This window comes from Capricornis sumatraensis, chromosome 17 (assembly GCF_032405125.1).
Source record: "Capricornis sumatraensis isolate serow.1 chromosome 17, serow.2, whole genome shotgun sequence".
Taxonomy (NCBI): Eukaryota; Metazoa; Chordata; class Mammalia; order Artiodactyla; family Bovidae; genus Capricornis; species Capricornis sumatraensis.
This window is the reverse complement of record NC_091085.1, coordinates 72,540,799-72,567,704: the sequence shown is the minus strand read 5'-3', so window position 1 is coordinate 72,567,704 and position 26,906 is coordinate 72,540,799. Positions and strand designations below refer to the sequence as shown.

The window sequence follows — 26,906 nt, the reverse complement described above, 5'->3', positions numbered from 1 at the left end:
TATAGCAGCTCTAGCAAACTAGTACAGCTTGCTACACTTGTCCATCTCTAAACTCCAGTAGATTCAGCTATCTATCATTCCCACTGTAGAGATGCGGAGACAGGCCCAATGAGGGGAGTGGCTTTCCCAAGGCTCCATGGGCTCTACTGGAGGAAGACACCGGGCCGTGCCTGCTCCCATTCTGACCCCTCACACTGTCACGTCATGAGCCTCGGGGTGGCACCCTCTTCCTGGCCAGGGCCTCTGATTCCCTGCGGAGATCTCGGGCGTCCCCTCCACTTGCCCCTAGCTGTCTCAGGAGAGCTGGGGCCACTCCTGTGAGGCAGGCTGGTGAGGGATGCTCCTTAAATATATATATGACGTATTAATATTTACAGACTCACCAAGGGGGAGAAGTGTGGGCATCCGAGAAGGCGCAGTCCACTCTTCCACTGAAAGCTCCACTAGACAGACGGGGAGATGCGAGGTCTCCCGGGAGGGTATCTGGTCAGTTTCCCTCCTGCCCCTTCCCCTCTCTTTCCCACTTCTACCCAGAGCCCCCGACAAGGATGGGCAGAGATCTCCCCTTCTCGGACTGAGTGCTAACTGGTAAGCTGTTACGGCTTGAATTGTGTCTCTCGCCGCTCACCTCCATCTGAGAGACCCTAACCCCCAGCAGCTCAGAATGTGCCTTTACGTGGGGATGAGGTCTCTGCACAGGTAAAGGGTGAGGCCTACTGTGTATGACTGGTGTCCTCGTAAATGGAAGACATTGAGACACAGAGATGGACACACACCAGAGGAAGACCACGTACAAGCCAAGAGTGAGTCCTTTAAGATACTCTGAAGGATCAGCCCTGCCAGCACCTTGATTCTGGCCTCTAGACCTTCAAGACACTGAGTGTCTGTTGTTTGGACCACCCAGTTTGAGGGGCTTTGTTACAGCAGACTAGTACACGGGGGATCCTCAGGGGACTTTCCTTCCTGATGAGAGCTGTGACGGGCTGCAGCAGTCATCCCAGGAATAGGGGCACACGTAGGGGAGGGTGTGGAGAATATGCCAGTGAGGACTTTCGGAGCGGTGGCACGGGCTACCTGAAGCCAGGCCAAAGCTAGTTCTGCCTTTGTGAGTAGGAAAAAAGAAGGTTGCTTTATCTCTAGGGACTTTTTATAAAGCAGAAGGGAGAGTCACCAGGTAGAGCCCAGCACAGTGGCCAGCACACAGCATGTGGTCAGTAAGCACCAGCCTACAGTGTTAGTGTTATTGATACTGTGAGGATGCGTGGAAAAGCAGGTGTCCAAGCGGTAAGTGTGCCTGTGTGAGCGTGGTTTCTGGTCCAAGGGCAGAGTTGTGTGTGGGCGGCAGGAGGAGTGCGTGAGGAGGTGCACAGGGCTGTGAGAGCAGATGTCACGGTCCGTGAGTGTGGCGATGGGCGGACATTTGTAGGGACGCATATATGTCAGCATGCCACGGGCACTCAGGCTGTCTGAGCTACTGACTAGCTCTGTGGTTCATCTGTTTGTTCGTTTATTCACTCGTCACAATTTCCTGAATGCCCATATACACAATGGAGACACATACACAGACAGGGGGAATAGGACAGAGGTAACCAAGGGAATTAGAGAAGAATGAAGAAACAGCATCTGTTTCAATTTGATGAGTTTGATGTATCAGGGAAGACTTCCTGGAGGAGGTGACCCCTGAGAGCTGAACTTGGCCAAGTGAAGAGCGTCAGGGCCACTGTGTGTAGATAATGGAGGGAGAGAAACGCCAGTGCACTCCCAAAACTATAAACTGTGTTGGTTCCCTACTACCTCAAGCTGCACCCCATCAACCCCCCAGAGTTCCAGGTAATGTGATCACAGAACAGAGAGACAGCGCAGACGCCAAGGAGCCAAGGCTTTATTGGGTACAGACCTAGCAGGCTGGGAGCCCCTCGCCCTCGGGATGTGCTGTGGCTGGGCCCCCCGGCCTCTCGAGGGCAGCCACGCTGGCTGCGGACTCGGGGCCCCCAGGGAGGCCTGGCCGGTCTTTGTCTCTCTCTCCAGACAGTCGTGGAATCAGGAAGTCTTCAAGGGCAATGTGTCCCAGGAGGCTGGAAACAAATGCAGATCAGAGCTGAGAACTGCGGCCCGAGGAGTGTGTTTTGTTGGGCGAAGCCCTGGGGCCCACATTCCCAGATGGCATTACAGAAGCAATGATGCCAGGAGGCATGAGCATGGAGGGGGCAGAAGGGAAACAAGCGGAGGCCACCCGAAACGCAGATGCGGAAGGGCCACTGCTTCCAAGCACAGGCGCCTGACATGCACCTCGGCCACCGGTGCTGGCTCTGGGCTGGGGTCTATTCATTCGCATCCCACTCACAGTGCTACTCCCATTTCTCAGCTGAGAACACAGATGCTCAGCAAGGTCTCAGCACGTGGCTGTTACAGGGAAGACCTAAGCTCTGGGGGCCAAGTGGTTCCAAATCCCACAACACACTTGCGTCTCAGGCAACAGGGCTGTACTCTCAGCTCCCAACACCCGCATGCAAGTCAAAGGTGGAGGAGGGTTTTAGGCAGGAGCTCCCGTTATCGCAGAGAGCATGCTGGGAGGGGGGAAGGGGAGCTGAGCTTTAAAAAGAAAAAAAAATGGCAGAGACAAGATGTTCTGTGAGGACGTCTGCTAAGGGCTGCTCCGCTTCTGGACGTGTGCCCTTTACTTGGCCTTTGAAACCGAGTTCTGTGTCCCTGAGAGCATAATAATGTGAATGAACATCAGCTCTTTCCTCGGTAATTGAGAGCAGAGAGAGAGGCCATGTTAAGTCAAATTAATTTGCTCCGATACCATCCAAAGCCCATCTCCATGATGGCTTTTTGATGGGCTGAGGGTGACTCCCAAAGTGGCAGGACGTGTGGCTCGTTTGGGTCCAGGAAGGGGGCAGGTGTGGGTTGAACACCACGTGAACCACCCGACCACCTGAGCCTCCAGCCGCTGCAGTTCCAACGTTCAGTTACTTGGAGATGGCAACCCAGCTGTAGGCTGGCATCGTGTCTGACCCCAGAAAGAGGTGCTTACTATCTCCTGGCCGGCCTGATGGGGCTTCCCATTTCAGTCGGGAGCCATGAATTCTGAAACACGTCCTGAGAGGGGCAGTGAGGGGTCAGCCCGGCCTCGGGGCAAAGAGCTCCGGACTGGGGGTCAGGGTGTCTGGGCTGGTGGCAGACTCACTGGGTGACCCTGATCTTGAGGTCTTCTCCCCCTTTTTCAAGAGCGAGGCTCTGGTCCATGGGTTCCAACCCCCAGTGAGATGTATGATTCTAAGGTCTGCCTCAGTTTGCCCTTGATAGAGGCAACCCCTTTAAAGACCCAGCTCCTTAGTGTGTCTCTGAGCTGACTCACAAACAGGCCCGGAGCATATGCCTAAGAAAAAACGACACCAACAAAAATGCGGACTCTGTGGAGTTCCGAACCCCAGCTCTGCCTGGGCGAGTCTGCATAAGTGCCTTAGCCTGTGTGATTCTGTCTGCCAACCTGTAGGACAGGGATACATCATACTTACAGTCTCGGGGGTACCGTGGGCACCAAATGACTATCTGATAAACCAACTCAACCAGCGTGAGCCGCCGCTGACAGTGAGGACGTCTCCCTGCCGCTGCTGCGAGTGCCCGGATCAGGTGCAGACCGCAGCCTCTGCACTTGTCCCCCACCCCCTCTCAGGCCTGTCTCTCTTTACACACTTAGTGCAAGAGCTGGACTTGGCTTGTGTCAAGGCCTCTCCCCACCTCCCAGCCTGGCTCTCCCCCCGACTCTGTGGACAGACGCCTTCACGCCTCCCGCAGCGCCAGGTGTACGGGGCACTGGGGAGAGAACAAGTCGAGGGTGGGGAGACTGTAGGAGCCGGGGACCACCTTACAGCATCCGCCCGCCCCACCCCACCTGACCTTCAGGCTTCCTATCTGTATTTTAAAGAGCACAGAAACCAATGGCTCCTAGGGAAGGCTTCTAAGTTGTGCCTTTATCAGCAACACATTATTTGCATAAATAGTAACACAGTACTTCCGTGAAAATGTCTAAAACCCCTCCTCTCTAGAGGAATGAGTCACACCCTTACAGGCAGTGGCAGCGCCTGGGTGCGTCCAGGCTGTCAGGCTGGGAGGACCTCCCGGTTTCGTCCCGGAGGCCGGCGCCTGTCGATGTTACCTGAGCGGGCGCCTACTTCCGCAGGTACTTCCTCATGACGCTCTCCACGGCCTCCTCTTTCCTCCCTGCGCCCGCCTCTCTGTTCTCGGGGGATGCCCGCTCGCCGCCGTCGCCCTCCAGCCGGGGGGCACTCGGCCGACTCTTGACGCTGTCGGCGCTTTTGAAGGACATGATGGAGCTGGAGGAGGAGGACGAGTCGGAGAGGTGAGCAAGGTCCTCCCTGGACTCCGGACTCCTTTTCAAAACGGTGCCGATCCCGGAGACCAAGCCCCGGTCGGCCTCTTCCGTCTCAAAGCGGACGCTCGAATGCTGTGAACTGTCTCGCCCATCTTTAGCCGCTCGGGCCAAGGACGTGGGCGTCTCGGGCTTCCGGATGGCTGGCAGGAAGTCATCGAAATCCACTTTGGTCTTGCGTTCGTAGTTGAGGCTTGGGACCTTCCAGCTGAACGGGTCGCTGCCCAGGGGGTCCCCCATCAGGTGGGCGAACTGGCGGTTCTGGAAGACGAGAGGCTCCTTGCCGAGGTCCGGACAGCCCGCATCGTCCACCGAGGACTCCAGACAGCGCCTCCGCGGGCGCAGCGTGGGTGACAAGAGCGGGTCCCTGCGCGCAGCCGCCGGGGAGCTGGGCGTCCTCTGCGAGCTGGGCCCCGACTCCAGGAGGGACTCGCAGGAGCTGAAGCGGGTCTTCAGCTTCTCGGGGGGCGGGCTGGGGCTCCCCACGCTCTGAGAGGAGATGCACTTGAGGCTGGTGGACCGTGGGAGCCCGGCCGACGCATCCAGGGCTGAGCCGGCGCCGGCTCTCAGCGCCAGGGCGCCCTCGTCGCTGCCCGCCCGAGCCCTCCTCAGCGTGGACGCCCCGGTGGTCTGGTAGATGGGGAGCGTGGGCCAGTCCTCCAGGCCGAGCGGCGACCCCCGGCCTCTCTGCGCTCTCTGCCTCCGGAGCCCTTCCACGAACTCCGACAGGGCGGCCGACGGGCTGGGCAGCTTGTCCCGCGGTAGCGGAGACGCGTCTCCACTCCGGGAAGACGGGGAGGGCGGTGCCCCCGGCCTCTCAGGGGTCTTTCTCTGGACGCTGCACTCTTCGCCATCCCTGAAGCGGCCATACGTTCCCCGGCGGCGGGAGAGCGGGGACGCGGCCTTGTCCCCCGAGGTCCTGCTGCGGACGTCCCGGGCCCCATCGCCGGCCTCCTCGTGGGTCCTGTGCCAAGAAGAGAAGCACAGTCAACGCACACTGTGCCAGCCCTACTATCTGTGCCATCGGGCCTGGAGCGCGGGCGCTAATTCTGCTTCGCTTTGGAAACGCGTTCCCGTCCCCGCCACGCTCTCCAACCAGCCACGTGCTCTAATGCGCAAACTCCAGACACAAGCGATTTCTCGTTGCTTTCTGAAATGCAATTTCTGTCTATAATTAAACCCAGCTAAATGCGTTTGAGCAGATTAAAACTGCAGCTCTGATGGATGACTTAGACGGAGGACGCATCCCACATGACATGAAGGACCTACCATCCCACAGCCTGCTGGGAAATAGGTAATTTGCTTCTTGAAGACTCAAGGGGGACCTGTGGGAGGTTATTTTCTTATTTAGGGTCAAGCCCAGAGGACAACCCCACCGAGCAGAGCTCTGGAGAGCCAGTGACCCGAATATGCCTCTGAATGAGGTGCTATAAGGCTCCCAACTGTTTCATGGGAGGAGGGTGGGCAGGGGAAAGAAAAAAAAAAGTTCCTTCAAAAGGGAAAAATTTACATGAAATCAACTTGAAACCAACACTACACAGGAGAGAGGACAGACGCCTTCTATTCTGGGACTGCCAGGCAGAGGCATTTCGCAGCTGCAGCCAACACCGCTCTGCCTTTGGAAAGTGGGAATCTTGGCAGTGAGGCCAAATCACAGACTGTACAGTGAAGGGCAGGCCTTAAAAGCCAGAGACTGAAGTCCATCAACCGGTCCTTTAACAAAATCTATTTGTCCTCCCTGTAAGACAGACCCCCTGCTCACCCACCAGCAAAGTTGTTGTGTGGGGCAAAACCAATACAATATTGTAGAGTAAAAAAAAAGCAAAAAGGGGCGTGAATCGTCAGTGTGGGCCCGGGGTCAGTGCAGGCCCGGGGTCAGTGTGGGCCCAGGGTCAGTGTGGGCCTGGGGGACGGGGCCAGGGCTCAGCCTGAGGTGGGGGATGGGATGTTGATGCAGGTCTCTGCTCGTGGCTGTCACCACGAGAATGACTACAGAGGAGTCGACACCTACACAGAAAGGCTGGAATCGTGGAACCAGCCCTGGGCCTAGTGCCTGGCACCCGGCTCCTCAAATAATGCTTAACAATTATGCTGAGTGATTAATAATCAATAATCAATGGCTATTAATCATCCATAATTAGCCGTTAGTGCTCATTACGATTACTACTGATAACCTCTGGCTCTCTGGAGCCTCACCCAACGCCCCCCTCCCCTGCCCCAAGGTGCTCCATGAAAGCCTCACGTGATGTCCCAGGAGGGCGGACAGGACAATGCTTGGGCAGGAGACCCGGCATCTCATCGCCCCTGGGAAAGGTTCCAACAAAAGCCACACCGTCTGCCCAGAGCAGCTGCTCCCTTCCCTTTCTTGCCCGTCACCTTCCGTCTCTGTCACAGCTGGACTCGGGCCAGGAAGGGAGCTGGAGCGCTGCGGTGTGATTACCTGAAGGGCTGTTTGTCAACATCATCCCTTTGGAGTCGCTCCCCTCATACACGGCAAGGTGGCACATTCATATCCCTTTCTCTCTCTCTCTTTTTTTAATAAACAGCTTGGAGCTGCCAGGGGCAGTGGGCTGCTGCAGAGCTGACAAAAGTCATTTCCGTCCTGTCCTGGCTCTGAAGGGAGGCAGGCTCAAGTGATGAATGTGTCCTGGGCACTCAGTCTCCGCTGCCGCCTGCCACGTGGGGATGGCAGCACCTGGGGCACCTGTCGCTGAATCTCCTGGGACTGCGCCATCCCACTGGCCCCAGCTCCCCTTGAGAGCGCTGGCTGCAGAGGCCAGGATGGGGAGGGAAGAGAAGAGAAGCTACAGGGGGAGGGAGGGGGAAGGGCAGGGGAGAGGAGGAGGAGGGGGACCCCAGCTCTCCAGCCCAGGCTGCCAAGCCCCTGCCGAGTCACTTCTGCACCCTGACTTGGCCCGGCGCCCAGCACACAGCAGATGCTCAGTAAGTGTTGTCGGACTGAGTCAAGTCTACCTCCGAAATCAAGTCTCCGGGGAAGGGGAGGAAGGGAGGATGAGCAAGTGGAGGAGGGGCAGAGAGCAGTGGGGAAAGCAGAGACACCACCGAGAGGAGAGAAGGTGAACTGAGAATGGGCAGGGAGAGGCAGAGACAGGTGGCGACGGGGGCGGTGCAGCCAGGGGGTGCTGAGGGCAAGGCCAAAGGACGGGGGGAGGGTCGCAGATGCGGGGTGTGCTGGCAGCTTAGGACCGGCCCTCCTCACCTTTGGCCAAAACCTGGGACAGGCCGGGGACATGCGAAGCTGTGGGCAGCTCAGGAGCCCTTGAGGTCGCAGCCTGTGTGTGCTGGTGTCAGAGCCCAGAAGACACAAGACTTTCCAGGCGGGAGCCAAGTCCCCGTGGCTCAGCCAGACCAGCGGAGACCCACCCACCTTCCCTGAGGCCCACAAGGAACAGCATCTTTCAGAAGGTGGGCAAATCAAAATGTCCCCATAAGGCCACCTGGCTGTCACTAGATGCTGATCTCAGAGCTCAGCCCAGGGGCCCAAGGGTTGGTGTGATGGGGCTGGGATGGGTGGGGTCCCACCTTCTGGAATGGTCTGGCTGGTGCCTCCAGAGCCTCAACTGGTGGGCTTGAAACTAGAACACAGGCCCAGTAGTGTAGACTTGGGCAGGGGTGGGGGGTGGGGTGGGGGCAGGGCAAGGAGTCCGAGTGAGGGTAGAGGGAGGAGGGCGGGGGGGAGGTGGGGAGGGGCGGCAGGAGAAGGAAAGACGCCTGGTCTTGACTGAGTGCTGCCTCCTGGGTTTACCATGCAGAAATCCACCCTGTCTCTGCCGCTCTACTTCCTATCTGCGCTGCCACTCAAGGGAGAAGTGTGTTGTGTCCCATCCTTTCTGTGTGGGGACCGCAGAACTGACCTGAATTCAGACGCCCTCTGGCAGATGTCAGGGTGAGAGGCCTAGCTCTGCTGCCCAGGGCAGGGTGATACTCTCTGTTCCTGCCCTGGCTCTGGACGCTTTGGACACACCCTGGGAAGACTTATTTTCCCCCAGCTGTCCTCCTGGGGATAACTCAGCTCAGACGGAACTCCCTTCCACTGGCATCGCATGATGGATGGATGGTGGCTAACCAAGATGTCACTGTCCCTGCCTCCCAGCTTTGGCCAGGGCGAGAGGTGATGGATAGGAGGTGCTCTGAGCTGCTGGGAGATGGGTGTGGACACGAGCTGGGCCAGGCACTGTGGCCTCTAAGAAGGGACTCCAGAAACATGGTGGGAACTTCTGCACCTGCCCCTCCGTCTGTCCAAAGAGGAAGAGGCTTCTCACATACCAGGGTGATAAGGAGGCAGGCTCCTGGGCATCCAGCCGCATGGGGGCCAGGCTGGGCCCATAACAGTTGCCCCTGGCCAAGCACCTAATATGTGCCAGATGCTGTGCACATGGATACAGGTCAGAACAAGCAGATGGGCCACCTGCCTGCATGGAGCTGACTGCCATGTCCATTATAACCTCGAGGGCCACCCTGGGGGTAGGGGTTGTGGCTCCGGGCACAGTGAGGCGGAGTGGCCATGGCAAGCACACACCGTTGGGAGTGGCAGAGATGGGGTCCAACCCCACGGCAGGCAGCACCCTTCTCTGGGAACTTCCTCTGGACTCTACTGTGACACAGGCCTGACACTGTCTCTCTGACATCGCCTTGCCCAGGCAACATCTGTCCCTTGGAGTCTCGTTTGGTCTGCCACTGCTGGCCTGGGGACAGTCGCCTAGCTTCTCTAGGCCTCAGTCTCTTCAGCTGTGTGATGGGAGGAAACCAGGCCAACCTGGCATTGATGCAGAAATAAGAAATACCAGAGGATATGTGTTTCTGTCTGTTGCGTTCACTACCAGAATGCCTAGAACGGGGTCCTAGCACCCAGTAGGTGTTCAGAAAGCCTAGAACGGGGTCCTAGCACCCAGTAGGTGTTCAGAAAGCCTAGAATGGAGTCCTAGCACCCAGTAGGTGTTCAGAATGCCTAGAACGGGGTCCTAGCACACAGTAGGTGTTCAGAAGACATATGCTGAGTGAATGAGTGATGTGGTGGTACTCGGGCCCATAGGAGGTGCTAAGTATGGGCGCACAGTAGGTATCTTATGAATGTCAATTAAGTGCATTGATGAACAAAACCATATATGTGAACACTGGAGCTTTGTAGTATCATCTGAGGTCGGAGTCTGATTCATCCAATTCCATCTGTCTTTCTCAAGACTTCTTTGGTTGGTTGAGGTCTTTTTGTGTTTCCATATAAATTTAAATGTTTTTTGCTCTAGTTCTGTGACAAATGCACTGGTAGTCTGATGGGGACTACAATGAGTCTGTAGACTGCCTTGGGCAGTACAGTCATTTTGACAATATTGACTCTTCCAGTCCAAGAACATGCTCTGTCTTTCCACGTGTTTCATCAGCATGTCACAATTTTCAGAGTAGAGGGCTTCTGTCTCCTTAGGCAGGTTCATTGCTAGGTACTTCATTCTTTTTGATGTGATGGTAAATGGGACTGTTCCCTTAATTTCTCTTTCTGCTCTTTCGTTGTTAGTGTATAGGAATGCAAGAGATTTCTGGGTGTTAATTTTGTACCCTGCAAGTTTACTGAATTCATTGATAAAGTCTAGTAGCTTTCTGGTAGTGTCTGTAGGATTTTCCACGTATAGTATCAAGCCATCTGCAAACATTGACAGTTTCATTTCTTCTTTTCCAGTTTGGATTCCTTTTTACTTCTTTTCCTGTAAGTATTGGTGACTCAAATTTATGAAGGCTTATTAGAAAAATCAGGATATGATCATGCAAAAATGCTGGAATTTCTACACTTTGTAACCTGGGAGGCTAAGAATCCAGGCTTTGGGAAGCAGATGTGTGGGTTCAGATCTTGGCTCTGTCCCTCCCTTGCCATGTACCCTGTGAAGCCTGGCTGTGAGGGTGGGCACCGTGACCCTGATGAACCTCAGAGATGATGGACATCACCGAGACAGTTGGTACCGCTGAGCAAGGCCCACAGACGCCTCTGCCTGCCCCCAGCTCTTCATGGGAGGTGGGCCCTGGTGCAACTGAACTTGCATACATTTCTCATTCATTTCAAAACATGACTACTCGTGAATACATGCCTAAGATCCTCATGATTGCTTTTCAGTTAACGGCCCCTCCCATCAGGGCTATAGAAGGCCCTGGATTGAGGGCAGATGTTCAAGAATAAGCAATTCCTGGGACTTCCCTGGTGCTCCAGCAGCTAAGAATCCACCCTGCAATGCAGGAGATGGGGTTTGATCCCTGGGTGGGGAACGAAGATTCCACGAGCTGTGAAGCTTTGAAGCCCGTGCATCACAACAAAAGATCCGGCACGACCCAACTCATGAGCTGCAGCTCAGACCTGACACAGCCACATAAATAGATGCATTTATTTTAAAAAAGAATAAGCAATTCCTATGTCCAAGCCCGCTCTGAGCAGCACAGGAAAGGTGTGAGGCTACTCAGGTCTGTTCAGCCTCAGAGCAAGCCAGCTGCTGGCACATGGGTCTGGTTCAGGCCACACCTTCCCCTGCCAGGCCATCCTGTGACAGCAGCGCCCTCGTTTCTCCTCTGGTGCCAACCACGGAGGAGATGCGCCAAGAAAACTGGGTGAAGAATGAACAGGCATGTCCTTTCATCTCGTCAGGATCTGGATGATCAGCCCACCTTGCAGATGAGGAAACTGAGGCTCACCGGGGAGAAGCCACCTGCTCAAGGTTCACACTGCTCAGTGGCAGAGCTGGGATCTGAAGCAGGGCTGGCCAGATCTGACACCCTTGCTCTGCCCTTCACAACAGCACTCGCCCTGGGCGTAGAAAGCCAGGAGGAAACCGCAAGCAGCTGAACTCATATCTACACACGTGCACTGTTCAAAATCCACTGAGACAGAGTGACTGAAACATCCTGAGGCCCAAGCCAGGGAGACGCTGGCTTCCCTGGTGTTAGAACAATCACACAGCAAAAACCAGACTCTCCAGGTCTGAGGCGGAGCAGAGCGTGGGCCAGCATTAGCTACAGGAAACTCGATGCAGATTTAATGACCCCATGAATCATCCCCAGAGACAAACTGTCACCCCCATTCTTCATTCACACCCTGAAATTAAAGAGGAAATTAAAAATGTATTGATGTTCTTTAACAGTGAGGCCTGGATGGGAAACCAGATGTCCTTTGAAGAGGGCCTGAAGGTTCCATGATTGAGTCCCACATAGAAACTGATGGTCTGTGAGAGAAGCTGGCACGGCGCTCAGACTGTGCCTGACATGGCAGGAAACTCGGCACATTTATTAGGCCCCTACAGTGTGCATGGGAATTCTGCATCATAGGAGTATGTTGTGCCTTTAGGCTTTGCAGACGTTATTGGATTTTCTCTCCATGACAGCCCTCTAAGTCAGCTACTAATAACCTTCCATTTCACAAATGGGCTTCAGAAGGATGAGCAAGTTGTCACAGAGTAAATGGGAGAATGTGGATTTGAATACAGCTTTGGGAACATGGGTCCTGACTGCTCTGCCCTCCTTTTTGTTACTGTTGATTGTTCCATTTCACAGAGCGGGAAACTGAGGGTCAGAGAGGCAAATGGAGAGGAAGGGGCAGAGCCGAGGCGCCCACCTCGATCTGACCGACTCTATATGACATTCAGCTAAGCTCGTCACAGGAGAAGATGGGCTGCCTTAGCCTTTCAGAGGCACACTGAAGGATGCTACATCAACCTGTGAAGAAGGGCCAGCAGTGCAAGAAGCTCCAGGAACACCGTGAACCGTGGACTGGAAATGCTATGGGAGGCTGGCAAGCGACGGGGAGGGCCCGGGGCTGGAGAGCACAGCCTTTCTGGAGGTGGGGTGCAGTCAGGCTTTCAGAAGAGGGTAGGATCTAGGGGTGGGTGTGATGCTGAGGAAGACACTCCAAGGAGAAGAAAGTCCCTCCTACCAGCTAGTAGCTTGTTCACTGGTTTCTGTAAAACCCTGGACCAGCAAGGGCTGGTGTCTACATTTCATAGGCAGAGGCACCAAGGCTTAGAAAGCCCCTCGGCTGAAAGGGAAGATTGAAAAAAAAAAAGGGTGAGCCCGAAGAATTGATGCCTTTGAACTGTGGTGCTGGAGAAGACTCTTGAGAGTCCCCTGGACAGCAAGGAGATCGAACTAGTCCATCCTAAAGGAAAGCAACCCTGAATATTCATTGGAAGGACTGATGCTGAAGCTGAAACTCCAATACTTTGGCCACCTAATGCGAAGAGCTGACTCATTTGAAAAGACCCTGATGCTGGGAAAGACTGAGGGCAGGAAGAGAAGGGGACGACAGAGGATGAGATGGTTGGATGGCATCACCGACTCGATGGACATGAATCTGAGCAAGCTCTGGGAGATGGTGAAGGACCGGGAAGCCTGGCGTGCTACAGTCCATGGGGTCGCAAAGAGTCGGACACGACTGAGCGACTGAACAAGAAGCAGCAGGGAGGATGCCGTGGGTGTGGGACACTGAAGGAGACCTCGACAGCAAGCAGAAGAGATGTGGAATCAGCTGCAGAGAGGCCTGAAGGTGGAGAGACTTGAGTCAGGAAGTAGACTCTGTAAATTCACTATATTCCTCATGTAGAATGTTTTTATGAGACAAGACAATGCTTAAGCTGTGCTTGCCGTTTTCTCTGATCTTAAGGAGGTGCTGAGTCCTTGACACTTAAAAAAAACCGAGCTGGTGAACTGCCCTCAGTGGACACTTGCTTGTGTATCTCCTGCCGGTGGACAGAATCTGCCACGTCTCACCCGCATGTTCTTACTGGCCAACCAGGTACTGGAACCTAGGAGTTTTGAACTGAGCTGCCATCAGAATCAGGCTTGACTCTTTACAAAAAAATAGTCTGTTTCAATGGGAATGCGGCAGTAGGGGAATCATTCTGGTTTAAAACAGATTAAAGGCTGGGACTTCCCTGGCGGTTAAGACTCTGTGTGTCCACTGTAGGGGACGTGGGTTCAATTCCTGGTCAAGCAACTAAGATCCCACATGCTATGTAGTGCCACCAAAAAAAAAAGACTAATGGAAGATGTTAACAAGAGGGGAAATTGAGGGTAGAAAGACAGGGAAGGGGTGGATACGGGTGCTCTGTTCTTTCAGCTCAATTTTTCTTTAAGTCTAGACCTTCTCTAAAATATAAAGTCTGTTTTTCATTTTTGTTAAAAAAAGAGAGACACCCAAAGAAACAAAACAACATAATACAATGAGTGTCCTTAACAGGAGCCTTCTTTTTAAAACACTACAGTGAGGAGACTTCCCTGGTGGTGCTGTGGCTAAGACTCCATGCTCCCAATGCAGGGAGCCCGGGTTTGCTCCCTTATCAGGAAACTAGATCCCACATGCTCCAACCAAGGGTTCACATGTGGCAACTAAAACCCGGGGCAGCCAAATAAATAAATTTAAAAAAAATTCAAGTATAGTGATACAACTTCAGAACAACTGGGTTAATATAAATGTTGGGATCTTGGAGGATATTGTAAGTAAGTAAGTAAATAAGTAAAGTCACTCAGTCGTGTCTGACTCTTTGTGACCCCATGGACTGCAGCCCACCAGGCTCCTCAGTCCATGGGATTCTCCAGGCAAGAATACTGGAGTGGGTTGCCATTTCCTTCTCCAGGGGATCTTCCTGACCCAGGGATCGAACCCCCGCATTGGAGGCAGATGCCTGTTCCATTTTCTTAGTAGTGAAAATGGTGCAGCAGTTTGGAAAGCCCTTCTCTGGTGGGACAAAGATGGGAAATTATTTTCAGGAGAACTGGCATGATGTTTGCAACTTACTTTCATAGTGCTGTGGATAAAATATGTGTTTTGATATAGACAGAAGTCAAGAGGAAGGTAAGGATAGAAATAAAATCAATATTTAAAAAATTATCAAATTAAGGTAGAGGCTAGCAGAATTGACAGTGCCCAGTCACCTTCACTGTTTAAAAGAGGAGAAAGACAGAAAGGAGGGGGTGGGTAGGGGGATAGGAAGGGATACTTTACTGGTGACTCTATTATCAATTAAAAAAAAACAAAAAGCAAATATTTCTGCCTGACTTTCAATGTTCAGCCCAAGTACAGCCGCCTCCAGAAATCTGTGCCCACCTCCCAGGCTGGGCTGGGGTCTCCTCTGATCCTCAGAGCCCCTGTGTTTTCCTCTCCTCCGTCCAGTAATCGCTTGCTTACTTGTTTACAACTCTCAACAAGACTGTTAATTCTGAACTCGACTCTGTTTTTCTTCTGTGAATTCCCAGGATCTAGAACAGTCCATCAAGGGAAGTTCGTGGAATAGGAAGAATGAAAGACTGGAGGAACAGAAGGATGAGAATGAAGAAACAAGGGACAAAAGGCCTCATCTGCCTCATCTGGCAGGTTCATTCAGACCCCGGCAGCCCCACTTACGGGTCAGTCAAAGCCGCTTCTCTGGGCTTAAAACCAAGAGATTCAAAACCAACTTCCAGTGCGCAATCTAGAGGGAACTCTTCCTATGTTGAAACCCAACCCAAAGCCTGGTCTTGTTTCTCCAGAACTTCATCCCCTTCAGAACTGAGAGGGAGCTGGAACCACGTTCCCTTCCTGGAGAGACGGAGACACAGACAGCCTCCTGGGTCACAGTCTGAGACGGGAAAGCACCGGCTCTCAAACCTCAGCCTGCCCTTCAGACACAACCTCTGAGGTGTCCTGAAAGAACACACGGGGTGTGAAAAGTGACCAAGTTGGATCAGAGAGTCCACTTGGGTTCAACACAGCTAAGTGAATTCACAACGCTTTCTTTTGGTCTCCAGGCACAGGCACTACCTCTGCTGGGCACCATACAATGGCAGTGATCACAGTCTCTGACTGTTCACAGCACCCAGTCATCATAAATGCAGCTTTAAGTGAATGGAAGTTATCTGTCCATCCACCCCTCCTCCTTGCCATTCAGAACCTTCTGTAGAGTGCCACGATGCCAGCTCCTGCTGACACTGAGGGGAAGGACCCTTGTGTTCAAGAAGCTGATACTCTAGAGGGGAAGGAGTTGACCAGCCTATGAGGAGAGGGAAGTATGAATGACCCTTCGTGTCCTCCTGGGCTCAGACACCAAGGAAGAAGTATTTACTGAGTAAAAGGAGTAGAAGTCTGATTTTAGCAGATCAGATGTGATCGTCCAGCTTCTACGAGAGAAAACCTCCTCAGAAAAAACAGAAAAGCTACATTTAAACATAGAGGCATCAGAGGGTTCAAACAATAGCCCTATCTAAAAACAGAATCTAACACAGAGCAGAAGTGAGGGTGGTGGTCGTCCTTGAGTAAGGAGGAGGTCATGACTGCAATGGATACTGGAAGGTGTTGGGGCGCTAGCCATGGGCTGGTTTTGATGTGGGTAGTAATTATTAAGGTATGACCAAGTTTTGAAAATTTCATACAGACACAGTTTTCCGTATGTATGTTTGCATAAGCTGACTTAATGAAAGCTTAGCTCAGAGAACCACAGATTCTACAAGAACGTTCTGAACAGTCAATGATCGAGCCAAACGGTTTTACACCAACTTGCATCTAACTTAGGTGAGCCTCAAAATTCCTGAAGGATTCGCAGATCTACCAAAGAGCTAGAGCTCTAGACAGAAAACACCCCTCCTTCCCACGGAAGCCTGTCCAAGAGTGATGCTGGCGCCAAGCGTGAACCCCGGACAGACACAGACTCCTCCTGCTCCTCACTTGCTCAGGCCTTGGGTCCACGGTATGTTCGCATCGAACATTTCCACATCTTACCCGCTAATCTTCTTAATACTGATAAAACTGAAAAGCACTCTTTTGTCCCAGGAAGACATAAAACCATTTTCATGAGAGACTCATTCATTAAGTACATTCAGGATGGATTAAAGTGATCCTGAGCTCTGGTTCTAAGAACGCAGAGACCAGTAAATAAATGTGCTATTGAAATAAGATTAGCAGTCAGTGCTTAACCTACTTTGAGAACAAGCTGTTTTGAATGCCAAGTATCCTCCATTCACATTTACATAATTAATAAACTAATTACAAACGAGTCTTATCTAATCATTTAAGCAGGTCTCACGTGACCCAGCCTTGGCCCCACTTCTGCAGTAGAGTAACTGCACTTCCTTGAGAGTAATACAACTTTATTTTAAAACAATACCCTATAATTTAGACCTTTTTACTAATTCAAGCCAGCCTTATCCTACATAAAAATCAATGGGGGGCTGATCAAAGGAGGATGGTGGTGTCTAAATTTATTGCTTTTAAGCGAAGAACCACAAGCCAAGAGTATGGGACTGCAAATGTTTACAGAAAGCACATTTTTTCCCTGAAAAAGGAAAAGTCGTAATGCTGCCTTTTAGCCAAGCGAAAAGCAGTTGTGTTAAATCGGTACCAAAGCAAATGATACATACAACAGTAATTAGCTAAGATTACACAGTAATTAAAATCACGATGATTATGTGAGTGAGAATAATTTATACAATAATCTCCACGCTCACACTGCAATATGGTACTAGTCCAAGAGCAACAGAGCTGAGCCATGTTTGGTGATAAATTCAAATCACAGCATCTCTAATTATGTGGTGATAGATCGTGGTCACTGAGATTTAGGGATAAACAAAATCTCTGACCAGGACACACACAATTCTGTTTGGACTTCCCAAGGCTACCAAATGGGGATCCCAAATGCTTTCCCCCTTCCCCCCCATAGGGAGCCACAGACCTTCAGGTTGCCCCACTATATTCCACTAATCCTGGTTCCACGCTGCTAACAACTTGCTCTGTTGCTCTGTGACACATGACAGTTAACTCATCTGGCAGAGCCACCCTTGGCCAAAGACAGTCATGAACAATATGTAAAATTTCTTAAAAGGGCATGCCTGTGATCTAATAAAACTTTTACAAAAGCAGGTTAAGGGCCAGGTTTTTTTTTTTTTTTACTGTGTGCAGTAGGTGACAGGAAGCCACTGAAACTAGATTTTCATTTGAGAGAGATTTGAGAGGCTGGAGTGCAGAGGAGGGACTAAGGAGGGTGGGGTTGAAAGGGCTTTGCCAGAGTCTAGGACAGAAATGATGGTGGCCTGGCTTCAAAGTGTTGACAGTGAGGATGGGGAGAAGTAAGAAGGTCAAGAGTATTTGCCCGAAGCGCCGAGGCGCAGAATAAACAAGATTTAGCGATCAGTGGATGATGGGGACGGGCAAGAGGGAAGAGAGCCTCAGAAGGGTGGAGGGCCCCAGCTTGGGTGACTGACGACAGGACCTCCACGTGATCTGGATCACACTGGTGGGGGAGGGAGGAGGCTCCCCTCGGACACACTGGGTTCAGAGATCACAGAGACAGCCAGGTAGCCAGCTTCTAAACTGCAGGCAGTTACATACCATATACACGCTTGTGACTTGAAGAACGAGTTGGAGGACTAGATTTGGGGGTCTCCTGTTTACAGTGATGTTCAAGCGGGTTTTAGAAAAGGCAGAGGAACCAGAGATCGAATTGCCAACATCCACTGGATCATGGAAAAAGCAAGAGAGTTCCAGAAAAACATCTATTTCTGCTTTATTGACTATGTCAAAGCCTTTCCTGTGTGGACCACAATAAACTGGAAAATTCTGAAAGAGATGGGAATACCAGACCACCTGACCTGCCTCTTGAGAAATCTGTATGCAGGTCAGGAAGCAACAGTTAGAACTGGACATGGAACAACAGACTGGTTCCAAATAGGAAAAGGAGTACGTCAAGGCTGTATACTGTCACCCTGCTTATTTAACTTATATGCAGAGTACATCATGAGAAACGCTGGGCTGGAAGAAGCACAAGCTGGAATCCAGATTGCCGGGAGAAATATCAATAACCTCAGATATGCAGATGATACCACCCTTATGGCAGAAAGTGAAGAGGAACTAAAAAGCCTCTTGATGAAAGTGAAAGAGGAGAGTGGAAAAGTTGGCTTAAAGCTCAACATTCAGAAAACGAAGATCATGGCATCTGGTCCCATCACTTCATGGGAAATAGATGGGGAAACAGTGGAAACAGTGTCAGACTTCATTTTTTTGGGCTCCAAAATCACTGCAGATGGTGATTGTAGCCATGAAATTAAAAGACGCTTACTCCTTGGAAGGAAAGTTATGACCAACCTAGATAGCATATTAAAAAGCAGAGACACTACTTTGCCAACAAAGGTCTGTCTAGTCAAGGCTATAGTTTTTCCAGTGGTCATGTATAGATATGAGAGTTGGACTGTGAAGAAAGCTGAGCACCAAAGAATTGATGCTTTTGAACTGTGGTGTTGGAGAAGACTCTTGAGAGTCCCTTGGACTGCAAGGAGATCCAACCAGTCCATTCTGAAAGAGATCAGCTGTGGGTGTTCTTTGGAAGGAATGATGCTAAAGCTGAAACTCCAGTACTTTCGCCACCTCATGCAAAGAGTTGACTCATTGGAAAAGACTCTGATGCTGGGAGGGATTAGGGGCAGGAGGAGAAGGGGACGACAGAGGATGAGATGGCTGGATGGCATCACCAACTCGATGGACATGAGTCTGAGTGAACTCTGGGAGTTGGTGATGGACAGGGAGGCCTGGTGTACTGCGATTCATGGGGTCGCAAAGAGTAGGACACGACTGAGCAACTGAACTGAACTGTTTATAGTGAGGGGGTTAAAATCACAGGAGGATTGCCTGGGACCCGGTGGACAGAAAAACAGGTGAGAGAGCATCCCGGGGTCCCCGGCAGATGGTGGGGAGGGGCTGGGGTGGGAAGGAGAAAACCAGAAAAGAAAAGTTTGGGTAGCGCCAAGGAGCAGAAACACTTCCCTAGTGGCTCAGCAGTAAACAATCTGCTTTCAGTGCAGGAGATGCAGGTTGGATCCCTGGGTCAGGAAGATCCCTAGAGAAGGGAATGGCAACCCACTCCAGTATTCTTGCCTGGGCACTCCCACGGACAGAGGAGCCTGGGGGGCTGCAGTCCATGGGGTCACAAAGAGTGGGGCACGACTGAGTGACTGAACAGTCACAACAAAAGGAGCAGGAACAGCTAAAAGGCCAGGGGGCGGGGGTTCCAAGGAATGTCTAATGGGCCAGTGCGGCAGAGAAGCCCAGAAGCAGATCAAGACCGAGAACACCCTGGTGTGCCCCTTAGGAAGCTGCTGACACGCTGAGAACCGTTTCAGCGGTGGCGCCGGGCTCTGGGCTAGAGGAAACGGAGGCAGAAACGGAGGGGAGTGAAGGCGCTGCGCGAGGACCCCACTCTGGCGAAGCCTGGCTCCAAAGGCAGGAAACGGACTGCAGGGTGACGGGTGAGGATATGGTTAGGACGGAAGGACCCCAAGGTGTTTATAACCCGCGGAGGAAGGACAGCTGGAAATGCTGCCGCCGAGACTGCAGGAGCAAGCGGGCGGTGGGGTACGGATGCCACTCGACTGGATCGCATTTTCTGAGACCAGAGGGAAGCTGGGGCAGATGGTGATCAACTTATAGGTACCATTCTGAGGCCGCTGTTTTTCCTTTGAAAGAACAGGAGTGTGGGGTGTCTGCTCAGAGTAAGGAGTTGGGGACAGAGGAAAGTCAGGATGGTTTGGAATAACTGTCCAGTAAAATGAAAGAAAACAGGCCAGTGACAAGGCATCAGCGTCGATACAGCTGGTTCAGTTAGTGCCCGTCTGTGCCTGGACCCTGCAGAGCCGTGTGAGTGGCCAAGGCTGGGGCCCTGAGGGACGTGGGCACGGGGCTCTGGACGAAAATGGGGCTTGGCCCACTTTGGAGAGCCCGAGGTGCTGTGAGGACTGGAAGGAAGAGGAGAGAACCTTTTACTGGAACACTCTGCCAGCAGGCTGGTGGCCCAGAGAGCAGGAGGGAGAGGTGGGCACCCTGCAGGGCCAGGCACACCACGGGCTGGGCACCCTGGGGCCAGCTGCAGCCGGCCGTCAAGAGAGGCTCTGGAGTCAAGCCGGCTGCCACCACCCAGCCCATAAACTCCCTCTCCAGGGGCACGGAGGTAATTTAGTGTCTCCATCTCCAGAAGCTCTTGCATTTATCAGCAGCTTCATGACTCCTGGGCTGTAAATCATCAAGCTTTAGGCGTATTTCTCTTGAGTTGACGTCCTCTTATAAATAATACAAGGAATGCTTTTATTTTTTTGGCAAAAGACTGCTTTCTCCCTCTCTTCTGTTTTTAGAGTGACCTTCTTTTTCAGTCAAATTTGGAAATGTCCAAGAGACTCATTTGTTGAGTCCTGTGACGGGCCAGGTCATATGGGGGTGCTTGCCATAGAGTTCCCTTTGTACTCTAACCTGCCTCCACCTCCTCAGCATGGAGAGTGCCCGGGTGACCTGGTAGCATCTGGTCAAGTTTAAAATGCAAATTCCCTGTGACATAGAGAATCATTTGCCCTGTGCACAAGAGTGTGTGTGTATGTGTTTAAAGGCTAACAGGTTAATCGGGCTGGTGTGTGTGTGTGTGTGTGTGTGTGTGTGTGTGTTTAAAGGCTAACAGGTTAATAGGGCTTCCCAGGTGGCTCAGTGACAAAGAATCTGCCTGTCAATTCAGGAGATAAAAGAAAGGAGGGTGCTATCCCTGGGTCAGAAGATCCCCTGGAGGAGGAAATGGCAACCCTCTCCAGTATTATTGCCTGGAAAATTCCAGGGACAGAGACTGGCAGGCTACAGTTCATGGGGTCACAAAGAGTTGGACGTGACTAAGCACACACACACAACAGGTTAATAGCAAATACCCTGAAATCAACTGAAAGTGAAGCAGGAGCACAGTTTAATAAATCCATGGCATCATTTTAAGATTTTCTGCAGGAATTTAAAAGGATGAGATAGACTTATGTGAACAGACAGGGTGTGATCTCTAAAGTATATTATTGAGGGAAAGAAAGAAGCACTTTGAGAATTTAGATACATACATTTAGGGCATGGCAACCCGCTCCAGTATTCTTGCCTGGAGAATCCTATGGACGCAGGAGCCTGGTCGGCTACAGTTCAAAGGGTCACACAGAGTTGGACACAACTGAAACAGCTTCACACACACAGACAGAGGCACACATACCCAGTGTAGCATCATATCACTTATGCGTTTTAAAAGCCCACAAATATGCTATGTATTTGTTACAGGTTCATGTGCATTTACAGATACATAGAGAAAGGTGTGGAAGGGTACACACCAAACTGAAGACAGTGGATACCTTCTGGAAGGGAGCTGAGGTTGGGGTGGTGGCCAAGAGGACTATAGCCTTCTCAGTTATATTCTAATAAAAGGGAGAAGTAGTTAGAGATTATGAAGCTGGATGTCAAGGCACCTGAACTCTGGGTCAGTCTTTACTATAAGTTTAGGTGAGATAGTTCCCTCTGCAGACCTCACTCTTTCCCATTTATATAATGAGAGGATTGGACTAATAATAAATAATCTAATGGTCCCTTCTAACTCAGAAGTTCTAGAATCTTTAAACTGTAGACATACTCCAAAGAGTATGTTTACAGGTTAATAGGTTAATAAGGGCTCAAAATTTTCAAGGCTTAACGCCATGGAATCTGGCACTCAGTAGGCAATAAATATCATCTCGATGGATGTTGAATACTGATCCTTATATAGCTTTAATATTAATAACGGGCCAGCTCTTTGCCAGTAAACTTTTCCAGCTGAGTGGGTCACCTCCTGGATAAAGGTCAGACTCACGGCAGCATGGCAGACGCAACACAGGCTTTGGAAGGATGTAAGCCAGAGCTCAAATTCTGGCTCTTCTGCTTCCCTGCGGATGGCATGAAGCAAACTACTGACCCTCTCTGAATCACAAAGCTGAGCTGTGACCAAGTACAGTTAGCATTTCTGCTCAAGTATTGCTGTTATGGTCAGTTATTCATTCAACAAACATTTATGGAGCACCATCTGTGTGCCAGCCAGAGGGACACCAACATGAAGAAAATTGACAAGGGGCTTCTGGTCCCTTCTTGCCTCCTGCTACACCTCTGTCCTTGGTGCAGGCCCCTCTGCTCTGAGCTGCAGCTGGACAAGCCTAAGGACTTGGAGGGGAGTGGGCATGGAAAGGGGGCTGGGCTCTGGCAAGGGCTGCCTGGAGGTGCCGCCCGGGGTGAAGCTACAGGAGCTGGGGTGTGGCTGAGTTTGTCTCAATCAGTCGTTCCTGATCCTCTGGGCCTCGGATCCCTCTTGTGCAGCATGGAGGTGATGGCATCAGTTCCCTGGGGTTACTCTGGGCATCAAACACCAACACCAGGAAAGCAGCTGGTTTTCTTGATTTCTTTCTAGGAGCTGGGCTCTGAGTGCATCTTCTAGCTAACCCTGACAATGGTCTACTCACAAGAAAAAATGGAAAGTTAAGCAACTTGCCCCAAATTTACGGTTACTAATGGGGGAAGGGAGAAGGAGAGAAACTGGGGAACTGGAACTGACACGCACACTCAGTTGCTGTTTAGTCACTCGGTTGGGTCCGACTCTGTCGCCACCCCACGGCTTGTAACCCTCGAGGGTCCTCGGTCCATGGGCCTTCCCAGGCAAGAATACTGGAGTGGGTTGCGATGTCTTTCTCCAGGGGATCTTCCCAACCCAGCGATCGAATCCAATTCTCCTGCATTAGCAGGCGGATTCTTTACCACTGAGCCAGCAGGGAAGCCCCATATACACACTACTATATATAAAGTAGATAAGTAACAAGGACCTACTGTGTAGCACAGGGAACTCTAACCAATACTCTGCAATGATCTATACAGGAAAATAATCTAAAAAAGAGTGGATACATGTGTATGTATACCTGATTCACTCTGCTGTACAGCAGAAACTAACACAACGCTGTAAATCAACTATACTCCATTAAAAATTATCAAACAAACAAACAAAACCTCTGCCCCAAGTCTCACAGCTGCAGAGAAGCAGCCGTGGGATCGGAAGCCAGATGCTCTGACTTCAGTCCACGTACGGAAATCACTGCGGCCTCTCGTCTCCCATGCAGCTCAGGGTGTAATTCCTTATCATGCACCTAATATAATTATGAAACTTTTGGATATTATGTTAAAGCGCTTGCCCATTCAGCTCTGGCCTCTGCTGCCTGATACACTGGCTGATTGGGGAGACAGACCAGAATTTATTTAGTTATCAGGAGAGAAAAAGTCCTCGGCATTCGGAGTTCGCTGAGGACATGGCTCTTTCTCCACGTAGGTCTTTGTTTTTAATTAAGAGTGGTAATCAGATAATCTTGCTTTAATTAACTCCCCCGATGAGCCCCATTCTCAGGGCCTCCCTTTGATATTTTCAACATCAAATCTTTCAGCCTAAGATTATCAGCAGACATTTGCCATTTGCTGAACATGCCCAAAAGCTTGGCAAGAACTCCCACCCTCTTCTTTTCGTAAAGACACCCTCCTGCTTCAGAGCAAACCCGTTTCAAGTCAGCAAGGGCTCGTCTGGGTCTGCTCCATTAGTATGTGATTTTTCTATCTTATCACATCGGCTCTTCTGTTATCACACAAGCAGTGTACATTTCATCTTAATTATGCATCTATTTAATCCATAATTTCTGATTTATGGCCATTGGCTCCTCATTACAAGAGGGCCGCCCTTGAAAAGGAAAACCAAATGAGCTGAGAGGAGTGGAGGTGGAAAGCAAGAGAGAAGACAGATTTAAGTCCTTCAGCTGAGGCTGAGGCCCATTTGCTGGAGCAAATTATTATTGGCAATCCTACAGACTTGTGAGGGTCCCATCTCAAGGCATGACTGAATTTGTCTCCTTCCACGGTAGGAAACAAAATATAAAATTCTGACATTCAAATAAAGCTGAGATTTCCAAGGAGACATCATCCGGCCTAACTGTCTTTATACAGACTTCCCATTAAAAGAAACAAACAAAACCAAAAACTTCAGTAAACATTTTTATAAAGAAAATTTAAATACAAAACTATCTATTAAATGGAAAATTAGTAGGACTTTCCTTAGATGGAAAACAAACATACTAAATCTGCAGCTATTTTTAAAAATGCTCACCCCATGCTATCTGAAATCATCTGGAAAACCATGCATTAGGTGGGCTGTATTAGATCCTCTTCATTTTGACTGTTTGGGGCAGTAAATACAATTATATTTCCTGTTTCACAGATGAGGAAGTGAAGGCTCAGAGAGGGTAACTGACCTGCCTTAAGTCACACAGCTAAGAAGTGGCAGGGTCATACCTCAAACTGGACCATGCATGTCCTTGTCTAGGACACAGGAAATCTAAGACTTAAACAGCAACATGGGAAGCCTGTGATTCTCTGAACTACTGGTCGCCCAGAGGCAGCAGAGGATACTCTTACCTGGGGCTGAGGGTACGGCTGCTGATGGCTGACTGTCGCGAGGGGGTCCTTGCGGTGTCTGTGGCCAGGGACAGAGTACAACTTAGCCAAGACTGCAGACTGGCCCCCGGCTGGGAGCTGAGGGTGGAGACGTCATCTCTAGAACCAGAATGCAAGGTGCTGTCAGCACGGCGACAACCACAGTCACAGCGATAGCTAGGTATCCATCCCCTTAGCGTGAGCCAGGCACGGCGCTAACTGCTTACACGCATCACTGTAACCAGAGCTCACAATAGCATTCCCCGAGAGGTGGGAGCCAGCCCTGCACCTGTTACACAGACCAGAGTAATGGGATCTGAGGAGGCCAGTGTGGGTCTTAACCAAGGTCACCTAGTCGGTCAGTGATGAAGCTGGGGTGCAAACCGTGGTCCCTCCAATTCCAATGCTCAAGTTAAAAATCATCGCTATTCCTTGGGAAGATAAATAATATAGATGCCAAGGTATTTTCCAATTTTGGAGTACAATTTGGCATTGAATTTCAGACCAAATGATATGTTCATGGAATCTATCAGTTGTGAAGGTCTTAACTGCTTGCCTACCTTAGCTGGAATGTCTCTGTGGACACAGACTTAATTGCACACCCCCTATTTCTGAAAGCAGCGCAGGGAGAAGCCTGTGCGAGCCTGTCACTGATGTGGGTGTTGAATGATTATTTCACTTTCTGGTTGATATAGTCACTCGTTTACGATATATAATAAATATATATATTTACAAATTTTGTTTGTTTATAGAACACTCTGCGCCATGCGAAGGAGCTATAAACATGAACTCAACACTGCCCCTGTCCTCAGGACCCCATTTGAGCAGAGTAGACATCTATATAAATAACCATAAAATCAAAAAGAAAACTATCAGTGCCATAGATGAAGACAGACAACGGGTTCTAAGGAGGACAGGGAGGGAGCCCCGATTTGTTTCTTGGAGGCGTAAGGGAAGGAATGCAGTAGTGGCTGCTGGGCTACATCCTCTCTGAAGGGTGGAGCTCGGCCACACAGGCCTGGAGAAGGGAGCGTCAGGTGGAGGGAACCGCACCCACACAGGTACGGAGGGCGCGGGAGATACAGGAAGGAGTCCCAAGTGGAGGGTAAGTCAGGACCAGAACGTGCAGGGCTCAAATGTCAGTCTAGAAACTCTTCTGAGGCAACTGACGTCTGTCCTTCTGACGGTGTCTGAGGACAGAGGCGTGGTAAGTCGGAGGCTGCTCTTTGTCTACAAGAAGCCTACAGTTCAGCAGTATGTCCCCGGTGCTGTGTGCTATGACCGTGGAGTCAGAGCTCCCGTGGACCCTGCGGTGACGGTGCAGGTGGGTGTTCCTTCTGCACACTGGACACAGCCAGGGGCTCGTCTCTGGCTTCGGTGTCACCGGCTCGGTTCTATCAGAGCTCACTTACATCTCTTTTCTGCTACTGCCGCCACCGCAGTTCACTGCTGTCTGGATGCTAGGAGGAGGCACAAGAAAGCGTCTGTTATTCTTGGGCTGCCAGGGTCTGCGGAAGAACACAGTCTTTGATGTCAGATAAACTTGGGTTTGAGTCCCGCCTCTGACCTTTGCCGCTGTGTGATCTTAGGCAAGCCTCTCATCTTCTCTGAGCTGCCTGAGCTCCCTTGTAAAATGTAGCTAATCATGGGCCTCTGCCCAAGCTCTGTGGAGCTGACCAAGTGAGATCGCCCTTATGAACATCTCAGCATGGCTCTTGGCAAATAAGCACTGTTAATTAAAGGGTAGCAACCACTACCTTTGCTCCTGTTTTAACACGACTAGTACCGCTATTAATAGCATTATAATCGTCAGTGGGCAAGGCAGTGGCTTTATATCCTTCGCGACTGCTTGCAAATCTGACATGGGGCTGCGGCAGTCAGCTTTCTCAGTGCACTCTGGGAAACTCAGAAGCTAATTACAATTGTGGTTCTTCTTTAGGGAGAACTCTTGATTCAACAAACATGCTTTACACGTGATCCCGCTAATCACCTTGCTAGTTTCCGTCGTGGAGCTGAGGAAGCTGACACCCCTGTCCAAGGTCACAAAGCTTTGAATCCCAGGTCTGTAAGAGCTACTCAGCTCATGCCCCTAACCAGAGTGCAGTCGCCCAGTGTATGGGCACAGACAGCCAAACCACAAACTTCAAACACGCGAGCCTGCCTCCGCAGGCCGGGACCTCCCAGCTTTGTTCTTCAGTGGAATCTGGCCAAGTCCTTCCCAGAAGCCCTGGC

The 26,906-nt window shown here is 51.0% G+C and overlaps 1 protein-coding gene across 1 annotated transcript in view; it reads right to left on the bottom strand.

Moving 5' to 3' along the window:
* Nucleotides 1-4,174: 4,174 nt before the first annotated feature.
* MYO18B (myosin XVIIIB) overlaps nt 4,175-26,906 on the bottom strand; it is a 227,280-nt gene continuing 204,548 nt past the window's right edge. The window contains exons 40-42 of the mRNA XM_068989910.1: nt 26,087-26,134; nt 24,657-24,794; nt 4,175-5,360 (exon numbers count right to left, since the gene is read on the bottom strand). Of these exons, the coding sequence (XP_068846011.1) occupies nt 4,175-5,360; nt 24,657-24,794; nt 26,087-26,134 (1,372 nt within the window). The remainder of the gene's footprint in view (nt 5,361-24,656; nt 24,795-26,086; nt 26,135-26,906) is intronic.